The sequence below is a fragment of the Lissotriton helveticus genome, chromosome 1_1 (genome assembly GCF_964261635.1).
Source record: "Lissotriton helveticus chromosome 1_1, aLisHel1.1, whole genome shotgun sequence".
Taxonomy (NCBI): domain Eukaryota; kingdom Metazoa; phylum Chordata; class Amphibia; order Caudata; family Salamandridae; genus Lissotriton; species Lissotriton helveticus.
In genome coordinates, this window is record NC_136057.1 from 334,449,324 (window position 1) to 334,465,113 (window position 15,790).

Consider the following 15,790-nt stretch of genomic DNA (forward strand, 5'->3'; position numbering starts at 1 on the left):
AGAAGCAGCAGTAGTCTTCCCAGTTGCAGTCTCCAAGCCCTAGCGAAGTCCAGTGAAGTCCAGAGTGCCCAGGTGGTCAATGAAGAAGTGGTATCTTGATATCAATATTGTACCATGATGAATCTAGGATCCCACCTACAGGTAAGCCCTGAAGTACCCTAAGTAAAGGGTTGGGATGATTCAGAGTTACCTGCCAGGGGAGGGGTTGGACAGTGGGGAAGATTCTCCCATGTCCTTTGTCCAGTGTTGCAACAGAGCAGGAGCCAAGGGCTCCCTCAGCTGGTTTGAACTGGACTTTGCAAGGAGGGGACCAAATGTGCCCCTCAACCAGACTAGGTGGTGCTACAAGCACACCCACCCAGCCCCAATACACTAAACCCTGTCTGGAAGGTGGTGACACTTCCCTGAAACAGGATACCTATTGTTCTGCCTTCCCCTGCTCAAGCTTGGCTCAGCAACAAGAGGGCAGAATCATGTCTCTTGTCGGCAGCAGCCATGTTGTGATGCCCGGGTCTAGAAGACTGGTATCAGGAGCACTGAGTGCCTCCTGGAGGAGCTTTACATCGCATTGAATCATACCTCCCACACCATTTACGGTGTGGGAGGTATGTTTCCAAAATGTTTGATACCAAACATGACAGGGTTAAATACAGCCAGTTTAGAGATGGTCATCGAGTAATGACGCATGGCCACTCTATATATCATTGTGGCTGATGCACTTACAAGGAGGGAGAATGGACTTTGAAGGTTGTAGGGGTGTCCTGCTCATGCAGGGGCACCCTTACACTTAGAACTGAGCACCCTGCCTTCAGGATCGAAAGGCCTGCTTTAGGTGTGACTTATAGGTTTTAAGGGCAGAGACCTTAGATATAGAGAAAGCTATATCTGTTGTAAGTGGTGCTAGCCACAGCCTTACATAGTCTGCAATGACAGGCCTGTAGTTACAGTTTAGTGATCTCCCAAGGTTGGCATAATGCATGCTTCCACCCATGGGGACTCCTAGTGCACCTATGCCCTGGGTACCTCAGTACCATATACTATTGGCTTATAAGGGTACACCAGTATCCAATCTGGGATGTACCTAAGTACTTTCCATAAGCAATTTAGGAGATCAAGCACAGAGACTGGGGTCCTGGTTAGCAGGATCCCAGTCAGACTAGTCAGAAACAACATAGCACCAGGCAAAAAGTGGGGTTAATCATAAAAACAGATCCTACTTTCCTACAACACCCAAACAAACTAGATGCAGCACATCTTTTACACGCAGTTGAACTTAGTGAAATTCTACCTGCAGCTAAATTAAGTGTTACTACCATCTAAAAGAGAGCCACGTTTATTATTGATTCTTGAAATTTTTGAATATTTTAAAAATTGTGTAACTCATTTTGATGGGCAGTCCACATTAAACATGCATTACATTTTGTTTTTTCTCTTTTTTCAGGATGCTACCATAGTGACAATATTTCAAAACAAATCTGACCCTTTGGATTCTCAACACTCCGCAAAGGTCAGTGTTACAAAATAGCCACTCAGACTGTGAAAGGCCAATTCTATCTTGTCTAGTTTGCTGCTCATATCTGGGTAGTTACGGGAAGCTGTTCAGGTCATTATTACAGGTCTCGAAATATGCTACTTCATGAAATGCAAAGCACAAGGCAAAATGTATGTAACAGATACCAGAATGAATATAATATCTCAGATAAGATAGATGATAGAATCAATGTGATGTTTCAAAACAAAGATTATGCATGGCAGAATCACTATGCTACTTGAGAAATGATATCAATGCATTCACTGATTTGAATAAGACGTATAATGAAATGTATATCAACCATTCTGAAATAACTATGGACCTCACTGAATGGAATATATGAAACACTGGAATGCATCCAAAATGCAATAAAAAGAACATCAAAAATTGCTGAGATTATTGACACCTATTAAGAGGCATATAATGTGTTGAAAATAATAAATGTGCTTAAATATGTAAATGTGCTGTTGAAATAACTATAGCACAAATAAAAATTAATATATTGTCATTTTGAATTAATATATCACACACTGAGTATGATATGACACAACGTTAAATGGAGTTTATACACAATGTAATGAATGACCTGTGTTGGAATAAAGAGGACCCAGATTGAAATAACAATTGAAATAAAAAGTACACATCAAAAAGGTGTGTCCCACCTCCAGAGTACTACAGCACACACATTGATGATATTGGTGGTGGTTGTATTGGTGAAGATGGTAGTATTGGTGGTGGTGGTATAGATATGGGTGGTGGTGGTATTGGTATTGGTGGTGGTGGTACTGGTACTGGTATTGGGGTGGTGGGGAGATTAGTGGTGGTGGTACAGGTATTGATGGTGGTGGTATTGGTGGTGGTAGTGGTGTTGGTGGAGATATTGGTATTGGTATTGGTACTAGGGGTGGTTGTTAGGGGTTCATCCTAATTGTCGGATATTTATTGACAGAACTAGGTATTTGTGCTCAATTGTTATGTCCTTGTACATTCTGCTGAATTAGTTACTGTATTCCATGTACATTCTGCTGTATTAGCTACTGTATGCCTTTGCTACTTGGAGGTAGCAGTGTTTGTTTGCACACGTGGGCAATCCTGCCCGTTCTACCGAATCCAGTATGGCTGCTGTTGAGTATACCAATGTTTACTGGCACACGTGGGCCCCGTGGTTAAACTGGGAGAACAGTACACGTGCAGAGTGCAGGACACATGGAATGCTCGTGCGCTGTCAACTATAAAAAAGCCCTCCCGCTTTCAAACGGTGCTTCGCTTCGTCGCGTCACTGCTGGGATCTACGGACGTGTTTTCAAAGTCCCTGCTGAAACTTACCTGAAATAGGAGCTGTCTCTGGACCTGCTCCTTTCCTGTTGTTTCCTTCGTGGATTCCCTGGCTTCTCCAATCCTCAAGTCCTTCTGGAGGTTTGGCCATCTACTTCCTGAGTCTTCGGCTCTGCTTAGAGCATTCCTTTAACCCTGCAGCAAAGATAGAAAGAAACATGAGAGAGATTACTCCAAGCCTTGCTGCAACCGGTAAATAACACACATGACAAAAGATGATCGCAAAATTCCGATAAGCTAATTTTGACATTTTTTGTATTTAAAAGTTAAAGACTGCATCGCGCTACATCACGCAAAGTAGAAAAGACTCTGGAACATTAGTAAAAGGACTCTACGAAGTAAGAGACAGTTTATTAGCTCTACCAAGAAAAGTAATACAACATTAGAGTGGACTAAATTTAGAGCTCTGATTAATGCATGTTTGAGTTTAGCAGAGTGTTTTGCTTCACACGAGAATAATATGTTTTTCTATATTAGCACTCTATGAAACAAAAGAAGGAGTATCCCCAACAGAGAATTTAGAGAAAATCTCTGGAGGGTAGACCTTTTGGCATAAAGGAAAAGTGTATCCTTTTATTTAAAACCCCTCACTCACCAGCCTAGCGGTGACATGCTTCATCATCGGGGTCCACCCTGGTGGCCTAGCGTCACCAGGGTGTGCTTCGACACCTGAAATACAGTGGAGCGGGTTGTGACTGTAAGTGCAAAAAAATGTTATGTTAAAAATTGTCCTGGTTTAACTCAAAAATATAATTTTTATTATAGAGCAACTGAACAATGTTAAAAAATAAATAGTGGCGAGATGCTGGTAGGCAAGTTACGACCAGGTCATCTCTATATGTGTTGGTGTGAATTGGTCGACATGTTTCTACCAATGGGCGAGTGCCCGGTTTCCTCAGGACCAAAAGACAGGCCGACGGAAGGTGTGGGCCCCCTAAAAGGCGCACCCTATCCTGATCCCCTGAGGACCCACTTCGCAAATTGCTAGGGGTATGTGCGCTCAATTAAATAAGTGAGCAGGCAGAAAAAAGTTGAAAAACAAGAGACCTGTGGGAAAAATGGAGGAAAACAAATCAGAATTATGATCACGTTTACTCTCCTGTAACGTCGTGGCGTGTCTCTGTGTTGTGAAATATCATGCCATAGAGGTTTGTTAATGGCCCTCCGGGTGAAAATAAAGTGACACTAGATAATGCTGGGCACTCATGGATCAATAGGTGCGTGCATTACTGCATGCATTATCATTATCGCGTTCGTATACCATCTTGGTGCCGCACTCTACAGTAGGTGCGTGCATAGTTGCATGCATACTTATTTATCGAATATATATCTATATATTCACCATGGTGCGATGAAATTATTGTTTGAAGTGACTACAAGAAACTTGTGCCGCAATTCGTGCGCATCATTGTTAATTAGTCTTCGTGACCGTGAAATGACGTACATGACTAACACACATATAACACTTAAGAGTACATGTAGGATTCATGGCTTGAGTTATGGCTTACTTAGTTAAGAGCTCTTAGGTGCTTCATCGGGCAGGGCGTAGGCTCTTCACATGCGGGCAACATATTCTGCAATGGCGGAATGTAAGGGTAAAGAGCATTAAGCTGTACCAAGAGGGCCGGTTTAGCCGGGTGAAAAGCGCCGTACTATCCCGATCAGGGTCGGGTTCTCAGAAAAAGAAAGCGGGTCTACTTACAGTTGGCGCGTGAAAAGGTCAGAATGTAACCTACTGCCATCGTCCTCTGCTCGGCTAGTGCTGCCGTGCATTGCGATCAGGGATAAGAGACGTCGGCCACTTCCGGGGTGGGCGTGGATATGTCCCGCTGGGGGCGTGGCTAAACACGTCATGTGATGTGATGACGTGTCGGTGTTCCTGAATGCGAGGCATAACAGGCTGAACGAAGACAATGGGGCATTATGAAATGCAAAGCGTATGTACACGTCATGCATTAGAATATCTGGGTATCCAGAAGGGATTTTAGGGAAATACTAGGAACAATAAATAAATAAAGGAAGCTTGTATGCATCCGTTTTTATTAAAAAACGTAAGTTTGATGACAGAATGAATATCTGGAATGAAATGGGGTGCATCCGTTTTAATATGAAAAACGTAAGCATGATGGCAGTATGAATTTCTGGGAAGAAATATGGTAAAATATAGTGACCTGGAGCATTGTCAGTCAAGGTAAAGAGTCAGGCACATCCCCAGTGTATTGGGAGCTGTGGGGCAAGGGGTGGGTGTCCGATTAGAGAGCCAAAGACGGAGTACCTTGGTACAGGGTAAGTGCCTATAGTTAGAAGGTAATGATTTTACTTGAGTACTGTAGCCCATGGAATATTATCGTTAAGACCCGTTTTGTGGGTGGAAAGTCTGTAAATCCAACGCTGTTCCTTTTCAAAGAGGCGTGCTTGTGCATTAGGACCTGGTTGGATTTGTTCGATAACAGTCCACCGCATATCATTAGGGGTGTGATGCACTGTGAGGAAATGGTCTGTGAGTCTGGTATTGTTTTTTTTGCATCTCACTGTGCTGCGATGTTCTGATATGCGTTGTTTCACTTTGCGTGTAGTCATTCCTATGTAAGGTTTACCACAGGTACATTTGATCAAGTATATGACGTTGGAACTGTTACAATTTGTATGTGATCTCTGTTGCCAGACTTTTCCGTGTTCTAGGTCTAAGGTCTTTGTGTTGTCAGTGAGATGGCAAACACTGCAGTCCCCACATCTAGAGTGTCCAGTTACTGGTGGGAGTCCCCATATTGCTGTAATGGTAGGATTGGTGATCATTGTTGTTGTCTTGGGTCTGGTATTGACCAAACTGTCTTTTAGGCTGCGTGCTTTTTTATAAGAAAAGAGCGGTTTTTCCCATTTGTAGTTCCGAGTACGAAGTATGGACCAGTGTTTTCTGATGCTTTTGCTCACCTGGTTTGACACTGCATTATATGTTGTGACACATGTGAGTGGGATGTCCTCCTTGTTCTTGGGTGTATCCTCAAGTAGGGCTTGTCGGGGTTGATTCCTTGCTCGCTTCTGACACTTCTTTATGATTTTTTGGGGGTAGCCTCGATTCATTAGTTTCATGGTGAGGTCTTCCGCCTGGTGTTTGTAGTCAGATAACTTGCTGCAGTTTCTTCTTAGTCGCAGGTACTGTCCGTAGGGCAAGTTTTCCCTAAGGGGGCGGGGGTGGAAGCTGTCATATCTCAGCAAGTTGTTTTTTGCAGTTGGCTTAAAGTGTGTTTTCGTCATCAGGCTATCATTTTCTCTCTGGATTTCAATGTCCAAGAAGACCATTTTGTTCTTGTCTATGCTGTGTGTAAATCGTAGGTTTGGGTCACAGTTGTTGAGCCAGGTTATGAATGACATTAATGTCTCTTGCGGCCCTTGCCAGATGGTGAAGACATCGTCTATGTACCGTCGCCAAAATTTGATATGGGTGCCATAAGGATTGTCAGCTGCCAAGATGAATTTTTGTTCAAAGTCATAGACGTAGAGCCCCGCTACACTGGGGGCAAAAACACTGCCCATGGAAGTACCCCCTACTTGGAGGTACAGGGAACCCTCATATTCAAAAAAAATTCTTTTGAGGGCGAGAATAGCACATTGTATGATAAATTCTTTGGGGGTGCGGTAGTTCCACTCATAATTGTCAAGTGTTTTCTTCAGTACGTCGATGGTAGCATTTTGTGGTATGTTGGTGTAAAGACTTTCTATGTCAAAGCTTACAAGGATATAGTCTTCTTCTACTTTGATGTTTTCCAGCAGTGTTAGTAGACTTTTTGTGTCTCTCAGGTATGTAGATGTGCCCTGTACGATGGTTTTCAGAAAGAAGTCACAGAATCTTGACAGGGGTTCTAGAAGTGACCCTATACCAGATACGATTGGTCTGCCAGGGGGAGGAAGTTTGCCTTTATGCATCTTGGGGACCACATAAAAGTATGGAATCTTGCCCTCTGTTTTGCTTAGGTAGTCTGCTTCCTGTTTGGAGATGTGGCCTGCGGTCTCTGCTGTTTCCACCATATTGATAATTTCAATACGCAGGTCTTCGGTTGGGTCCGTTAGTAGTCTTTGGTCGTTTTTTGTGTCCCCTAGCAGACGTTTGCATTCGGCATCATAGTCACTTTTGTTCATTACTACTAGGCCTCCGCCTTTGTCGGCTGGTTTGATTATTATGTTGCCATCACTTTTCAAGTCTGACATTGCTTTGTTCTCAGCTCTGCTGTTGTTTTGGTACTGCGCATTGCTTGTTAAGGCTTCTATGTCATTGAACACAGCCTGTTCAGAGGTGCTAATTTCCACCGGAACTGAGTGTGGTGGAGGTGTGAAGGTTGATCGTGATCTGAGACCTGTTTCGTTGACGATTTAATTAGAGTCATCCGTGATGTTTTTCTCAAAAAATGCTTTCAGCTTGAGTTTGCGGAAGAAAGAAGCTAGTTCGCAATGTAATTTGAACTTGTCAAGAGCCGCAGTGGGCACAAAGCCTAGTCCCTTGTTGAGGACATTAGATTCTGTGGTTGTGAGTATACGTGAGGATAGGTTTGTTACTAACTCCTCGCATTGCTGGGGCCTGCTTTGTTCGCTCCCGACTTGCTCCTGGTGATGCTGCCCGTTGTGTCTTCCTCCTCCCAGTGGACGTTGTTCCCTCGCTTGTTGCGTCCTCTTCCGCGCCTGCCTCTGTTCTGAAAAGGAGGACGGAATTGGTTTTGTGGAAAGGGGAATTGTTGGAAGGGTGGTTGCCATCCATACATGGGGAACTGCGGTGGTTGTTGGAATGGGTTTACCGGTGGGTGTTGAAAAGGGTGTTGGAGGGGGTGGTTGTATTGTGGCCACTGGTAATGTCCTCTGTGTGCGCCTTGCTGTCTTTGTCTTGTTGTCCCGTTATTGGATCCACCACTACTGTTAGAACTATTGGAGGTATTACTTGAGACATCAGAGTCTTGGTCTGGTGCTCCAGTCGTTTTGTACTCTGGGTCAGAATAAGGATAGACCTTCATGAATGAGAATTTCTTCAGGTCTTTTTGAAACTTTTGGGCCTTTTGTTGCGTGAGGTTTTCCCGGTATTCATTTATTTCTTTGTTCAGGTCATCTAGTTTTCTCTTATAGCCGGTGATACTGGCTTTTATTTGAGTTTCTGTGACCTGGATCTCTATCTGGATCTTTTCTGAGAGGCGTATGGCTGTTTTGAGGATCAATATGATCCAATCGTGCGTGCAGTGCCACGCAATGAGGGCCCAGTCTTTTCTAAATTCCGCATCATCCAGAAAAATACGTGGAGCATTTGTGACTAATAAGCCCTTTGGGGCTATATTGTTGGTGACATACTCCTTCAGTATTGTCCCATGTAAGATAGTTCTTATTCGGTTTCGCTTCATTTCCGTCAGCTTTTCCCACTCGGATGTTTGGGAGATGGTGTTGCTAATTTTGGCATCAGCAAAGACGTTAAGGTCACTCATAATAGAGTCTATTTCTTCCGTGGAATAAGTTAGGCCAGGGTTCTCCGCCAAGTTAGCCGTACTATGTACTCTGTGGTGTTCTATAGTGTGAAATACACTCTCGCAGCTGTGCGCTGCCAGGAATTTTGAAATCAAAAAGAGAGCAAGGGATTTGTCCACTCACAAGTGAGACCGAGATTACTCCTATTCCCCTGGTAGGAATTCTATGAAACAAAAGAAGGAGTATCCCCAACAGAGAATTTAGAGAAAATCTCTGGAGGGTAGACCTTTTGGCATAAAGGAAAAGTGTATCCTTTTATTTAAAACCCCTCACTCACCAGCCTAGCGGTGACATGCTTCATCATCGGGGTCCACCCTGGTGGCCTAGCGTCACCAGGGTGTGCTTCGACACCTGAAATACAGTGGAGCGGGTTGTGACTGTAAGTGCAAAAAATTTTTATGTTAAAAATTGTCCTGGTTTAACTCAAAAATATTATTTTTATTATAGAGCAACTGAACAATGTTAAAAAATAAATAGTGGCGAGATGCTAGTAGGCAAGTTACGACCAGGTCATCTCTATATGTGTTGGTGTGAATTGGTCGACATGTTTCTACCAATGGGCGAGTGCCCGGTTTCCTCAGGACCAAAAGAAAGGCAGACGGAAGGTGTGGGCCCCCTAAAAGGCGCACCCTATCCTGATCCCCTGTGGACCCACTTCGCAAATTGCTAGGGGTATGTGCGCTCAATTAAATAAGTGAGCAGGCAGAAAAAAGTTGAAAAACAAGAGACCTGTGGGAAAAATGGAGGAAAACAAATCAGAATTATGATCACGTTTACTCTCCTGTAACGTCGTGGCGTGTCTCTGTGTTGTGAAATATCATGCCATAGAGGTTTGTTAATGGCCCTCCGGGTGAAAATAACGTGACACTAGATAATGCTGGGCACTCATATGGATCAATAGGTGCGTGCATTACTGCATGCATTATCATTATCGCGTTCTCGTATACCATCTTGGTGGCGCACTCTACAGTAGGTGCGTGCATAGTTGCATGCATACTTATTTATCGAATATATATCTATATATTCACCATGGTGCGATGAAATTATTGTTTGAAGTGACTACAAGAAACTTGTGCCGCAATTCGTGCGCATCATTGTTAATTAGTCTTCGTGACCGTGAAATGACGTACATGACTAACACACATATAACACTTAAGAGTACATGTAGGATTCATGGCTTGAGTTATGGCTTACTTAGTTAAGAGCTCTTAGGTGCTTCATCGGGCAGGGCGTAGGCTCTTCACATGCGGGCAACATATTCTGCAATGGCGGAATGTAAGGGTAAAGTGCATTAAGCTGTACCAAGAGGGCCGGTTTAGCCGGGTGAAAAGCGCCGTACTATCCCGATCAGGGTCGGGTTCTCAGAAAAAGAAAGCGGGTCTACTTACAGTTGGCGCGTGAAAAGGTCAGAATGTAACCTACTGCCATCGTCCTCTGCTCGGCTAGTGCTGCCGTGCATTGCGATCAGGGATAAGAGACGTCGGCCACTTCCGGGGTGGGCGTGGATACGTCCCGTTGGGGGCGTGGTTACGTCCCGCTGGGGGCCTGGCTAAACACGTCATGTGATGTGATGACGTGTCGGTGTTCCTGAATGCGAGGCATAACAGGCTGAACGAAGACAATGGGGCATTATGAAATGCAAAGCGTATGTACACGTCATGCATTAGAATATCTGGGTATCCAGAAGGGATTTTAGGGAAATACTAGGAACAATAAATAAATAAAGGAAGCTTGTATGCATCCGTTTTTATTAAAAAACGTAAGTTTGATGACAGAATGAATATCTGGAATGAAATGGGGTGCATCCGTTTTAATATGCAAAACGTAAGCATGATGGCAGTATGAATTTCTGGGAAGAAATATGGTAAAATATAGTGACCTGGAGCATTGTCAGTCAAGGTAAAGAGTCAGGCACATCCCCAGTGTATTGGGAGCTGTGGGGCAAGGGGTGGGTGTCCGATTAGAGAGCCAAAGACGGAGTACCTTGGTACAGGGTAAGTGCCTATAGTTAGAAGGTAATGATTTTACTTGAGTACTGTAGCCCATGGAATATTATCGTTAAGACCCGTTTTGTGGGTGGAAAGTCTGTAAATCCAACGCTGTTCCTTTTCAAAGAGGCGTGCTTGTGCATTAGGACCTGGTTGGATTTGTTCGATAACAGTCCACCGCATATCATTAGGGGTGTGATGCACTGTGAGGAAATGGTCTGTGAGTCTGGTATTGTTTTTTTTGCATCTCACTGTGCTGCGATGTTCTGATATGCGTTGTTTCACTTTGCGTGTAGTCATTCCTATGTAAGGTTTACCACAGGTACATTTGATCAAGTATATGACGTTGGAACTGTTACAATTTGTATGTGATCTCTGTTGCCAGACTTTTCCGTGTTCTAGGTCCAAGGTCTTTGTGTTGTCAGTGAGATGGCAAACACTGCAGTCCCCACATCTAGAGTGTCCAGTTACTGGTGGGAGTCCCCATATTGCTGTAATGGTAGGATTGGTGATCATTGTTGTTGTCTTGGGTCTGGTATTGACCAAACTGTCTTTTAGGCTGCGTGCTTTTTTATAAGAAAAGAGCGTTTTTTCCCATTTGTAGTTCCCAGTACGAAGTATAGACCAGTGTTTTCTGATGCTTTTGCTCACCTGGTTTGACACTGCATTATATGTTGTGACACATGTGAGTGGGATGTCCTCCTTGTTCTTGGGTGTATCCTCAAGTAGGGCTTGTCGGGGTTGATTCCTTGCTCGCTTCTGACACTTCTTTATGATTTTTTGGGGGTAGCCTCGATTCATTAGTTTCATGGTGAGGTCTTCCGCCTGGTGTTTGTAGTCAGATAACTTGCTGCAGTTTCTTCTTAGTCGCAGGTACTGTCCGTAGGGCAAGTTTTCCCTAAGGGGGCGGGGGTGGAAGCTGTCATATCTCAGCAAGTTGTTTTTTGCAGTTGGCTTAAAGTGTGTTTTCGTCATCAGGCTATCATTTTCTCTCTGGATTTCAATGTCCAAGAAGACCATTTTGTTCTTGTCTATGCTGTGTGTAAATCGTAGGTTTGGGTCACAGTTGTTGAGCCAGGTTATGAATGACATTAATGTCTCTTGCGGCCCTTGCCAGATGGTGAAGACATCGTCTATGTACCGTCGCCAAAATTTGATATGGGTGCCATAAGGATTGTCAGCTGCCAAGATGAATTTTTGTTCAAAGTCATAGACGTAGAGCCCCGCTACACTGAGGGCAAAAACACTGCCCATGGAAGTACCCCCTACTTGGAGGTACAGGGAACCTTCATATTCAAAAAAAATTCTTTTGAGGGCGAGAATAGCACATTGTATGATAAATTCTTTGGGGGTGCGGTAGTTCCACTCAGAATTGTCAAGTGTTTTCTTAAGTACGTCGATGGTAGCATTTTGTGGTATGTTGGTGTAAAGACTTTCTATGTCAAAGCTTACAAGGATATAGTCTTCTTCTACTTCGATGTTTTCCAGCAGTGTTAGTAGACTTTTTGTGTCTCTCAGGTATGTAGATGTGCCCTGTACGATGGTTTTCAGAAAGAAGTCACAGAATCTTGACAGGGGTTCTAAAAGTGACCCTATACCAGATACGATTGGTCTGCCAGGGGGAGGAAGTTTGCCTTTATGCATCTTGGGGACCACATAAAAGTATTAGCAGCCTTGTAAGGTTTGTCTGAACAGTGAGTGCCGAGGCCTTCAAGGTTATTTCAACACAGTGGTTGTTGTTCGGACTCATCAGCGCACGTTCTAGACATAACAAATATGCAGCTGTGGCCACCTCTGAATTAGGCGCGTTTAATAATGCACTGCGTAGGCATGATCACACACACTTGGAGAACATTTGCATGCAGAGAGCAGGTGCAGAAACTGATGTCATCCATTTCTGCTAAGACCAGAGGTATGGGACCGCCCTTGTAATCCCAAGAGACCTTCTGTAGATATAAAATAACCTACTAGCAAGGAAGGGTGAGATATAGGTGTATTCGAACCCGTTTCAATTTAGCATTGTAAATTTATTTATTTATTTGTGGTATTTGTAGAGCGCAGCATTCATCCCAGGGGATATCAAGGCGCTGAATAAGAAAGGGCTGCTGAGGTTTGAGCAGGGGGGTTAGTATTTGGGAAAGAGATGTGTTTTGAGTTTTTGCCGGAATAAAAAAAGGTTCGCAGTGTGTCTCAGATCCATCGGTAGTTCATTCCATCGTTTGGCCGCCAGGTGCGAGAAGGCTCGTCCTCCTGTTCTTGTTTTGTAAATACGCTTAGGTTTTGCTAGGGCTGAGTTAATGGATCTTAAGTTCCTGTTTGGAATATAAAATTCAATTTTCCCTTGCAGGATTGTAGGGCCTGTTTTATGGAGGGCTTTGTGCGCATTGCAAAGTAGTTTGAATGTGGCGCGCTGGCGCATCGGCAGCCAATGGAGTTGTTTTAGACATGCCGATGCAGAGTCTCGTTTGCTTTTGTTACATACCAGCTTGGCAGCCTGGTTTTGCAGAACCTGAAGGCGGGAGAACAACTGCTCGTTCATTCCTAAATATGCTTTCTCCCTTTGTATTTTATGGAATAGTAACTATGCTGATAATCTTGCGGCCTATAAAATGTTTGCAGCTGACATCCGGCGGGAGATTTGAACCTTTTGCTTTCCCGAAATAGCAAAAATTGCAATTTTGCACAAGAAATCTATCGCTGGCAGCATAAACCTTCTGAAATTGATGATTTGGATCAGGATAACTCTTCAGATTGACATTGGCTGCACTTTTTTGTGCAAGGAGTGCATTTTTCTGGGGTTGGGAGGAAAGAAATGCCCCACAGTCTCCAACTTCCTGTTCCTGTCCAGAAGGCTCCTCCCACTGCTTTGTCCATGTCCTGGTCACTTTTCATTTGGATCTGGAGCTGGAAGGATTACTCTTTATGGCTGCTGCTGGCTATTTGTATTTGAGGACTTTTTGTTTGGCTCACTTTTGGAGTTGAGATTTTACAAGTAAGTTGGTGTTGTTCGTTTGGGGCATTGCAGTTGCTGCAACTACAATTTATAAACTTTTTCACAACTTTTTGAACAATAGTTTAAATATATTGTGGGTAGCAACAGTATTTAATAGGCCCAGGGTTAGTTATGGGTGCATGATACAACTGTTTCTGTGAGTTTTGATGAACTTAATCATTTACGGCATGGATGGCGTGGAATTGAATAGCTAACTGTTATTAGTTATATGTGGATGTTTTTTGTAATTTTGGGGTGCGTGTTAAAGCCACACTAGCCAGTAGGCCCAAGGGTAGTCAGTGGTACATGGGCCAAGTCTTTCTGTGTGTTCTCTTGATTTTAAACATCATTTAGGGCATGGATGCCATTGGATTGGGGTGATTTTTGTGTGTATTTCGGTTTTTTGGGTGTTGTTGGGGCCTGGTCCAGGGCCTGGCCATGTGGGTGGGGGCCAATTGGAGGCCTGGTCCAGGGCCTGGCCATGTGGGTGAGGGTCTAGGGGTCATTTTGAAGCCAAGCAGTGTGCTTTGTGCCAAAGGCCGGCACCCAGTCTGCCTTGCTTGCTTCCATCCATTATGCCCAGGGGTACTCAGTTGTGCATGGACCAAGTCTTTCTGTGTGTTCTCTTGATTATAAACATCATTTAGGGCATGGATGCTATTGAATTGGGGTGATTTTTGTGTGTATTTCGATTTTTTGGTTGTTGTTGGGCCTGGTCCAGGACCTGGCCATGAGGGTGGGGGCCATTTTGAGACCTGGTCCAGGGCCTGGCCATGTGGGTGAGGGTCTAGGGGCCATTTGAAAGCCAGGCAGTGTGCTTTGTGCCATAGGCCTGCACCCAGTCTGCCTTGCTTGCCTTCATCCATTATGCCCAGGGGTAGTCAGTGGTGCATAGGCCAAGTCTTTCTGTGTGGTCTCTTGATTTTAAACATCATTTAGGGCATAGATGCTATTGGATTGGAGTGATTTTTGGGCGTATTTTGATTTTTTGGGTGTTGTTGGGGCCTGGTCCAGGGCCTGGCCATGTGGGTGGGGGCCATTTTGAGGCCTGGTCCAGGGGCTGGCCATGTGGGTGGGGTTCTAGGGGCCATTTTGAAGCCAGGCAGTGTGCTTTGTGCCATAGGCCTGCACCCAGTCTGCCTTGCTTGCCTTCATCCATTATGCCCAGGGGTAGTCAGTGGTGCATAGGCCAAGTCTTTCTGTGTGGTCTCTTGATTTTAAACATCATTTAGGGCATAGATGCCATTGGATTGGGGTGATTTTTGGGTGTATTTTGATTTTTTGGGTGTTGTTGGGGCCTGGTCCAGGGCCTGGCCATGTGGGTGGGGGCCATTTTGAGGCCTGGTCCAGGGGATGGCCATGTGGGTGGGGGTCTAGGGGCCATTGTGAAGCCAGGCAGTGTGCTTTGTGCCATAGGCCTGCACCCAGTCTGCCTGGCTTGCTTTCATCCATTATGCCCAGGCGTACTCAGTGGTGCATGGGCCAAGTCTTTCTGTGTGTTCTCCTGATTTTAAACATCATTTAGGGCATGGATGCCATTGGATTGGGGTGATTTTGGGTGTATTTTGATTTTTTGGGTGTTGTTGGTGCCTGGTCCAGGGCCGGGCAATGTGGCCGGGAGCCATTCTGAGGCCTGGTCCAGGGCCTTGCCATGTGGGTGGGGGTCTAGGGGCCATTTTGAAGCCAGGCAGTGTGCTTTGTGCCATTGGCCTGCACCCGGTCTGCCTTGCTTTCTTTCATCCATTATACCCAGGGGTAGTCAGTGGTGCATGGGCCAAGTCTTTCTGTGTGTTCTCTTGATTTTAAACATCATTTAGGGCATAGTCTCTATTGGATTGGGGTGATTTCTGGGTGTATTTTGATTTTTTGGGTGTTGTTTGTGCCTGTTCCAGGGCCGGGCAATGTGGGTGGGAGCCATTCTGAGGCCTGGTCCAGGGCCTTGCCATGTGGGTGTGGGTCTAGGGGCCATTTTGAAGCCAGGCAGTGTGCTTTGTGCCATTGGCCTGCACCCAGTCTGCCTTGCTTTCTTTCATCCATTATGCCCAGGGGTAGTCAGTGGTGCATGGGCCAATTCTTTCTGTGTGTTCTCCTGATTTTAAACATCATTTAGGGCATAGATGCTATTAGATTGGGGTGATTTTTGGGCGTGTTTTGATTTTTTGGGTGTTGTTGGTGCCTGGTCCAGGGCCTGGCCATGTGGGTGGGGGCCATTTTGAAGCCTGGTCCAGGGGCTGGCCATGTGGGTGGGGGTCTAGGGGCCATTTTGAAGCCAGGCAGTGTGCTTTGTGCCATAGGCCTGCACCCAGTCTGCCTTGCTTGCCTTCATCCATTATACCCAGGGGTAGTCAGTGGTGCATAGGCCAAGTCTTCCTGTGTGGTCTCTTGATTTTAAACATCATTTAGGGCATAGATGCCATTGGATTGGGGTGATTTTTGGGTGTATTT

General features: G+C 44.9%; 1 protein-coding gene across 14 annotated transcripts in view; it reads left to right on the forward strand.

Moving 5' to 3' along the window:
- The window catches only part of LOC144804990 (V-type proton ATPase 116 kDa subunit a 4-like), a 6,844,636-nt gene that overhangs the window by 5,908,457 nt on the left and 920,389 nt on the right, over positions 1 to 15,790 (forward strand). For all 14 annotated transcript variants that reach the window (XM_078671938.1, XM_078672103.1, XM_078672267.1 and 11 more), the window contains one exon: positions 1,442 to 1,507. In XM_078671938.1, coding sequence (XP_078528064.1) covers positions 1,442 to 1,507 — 66 coding nt within the window. The remainder of the gene's footprint in view (positions 1 to 1,441; positions 1,508 to 15,790) is intronic.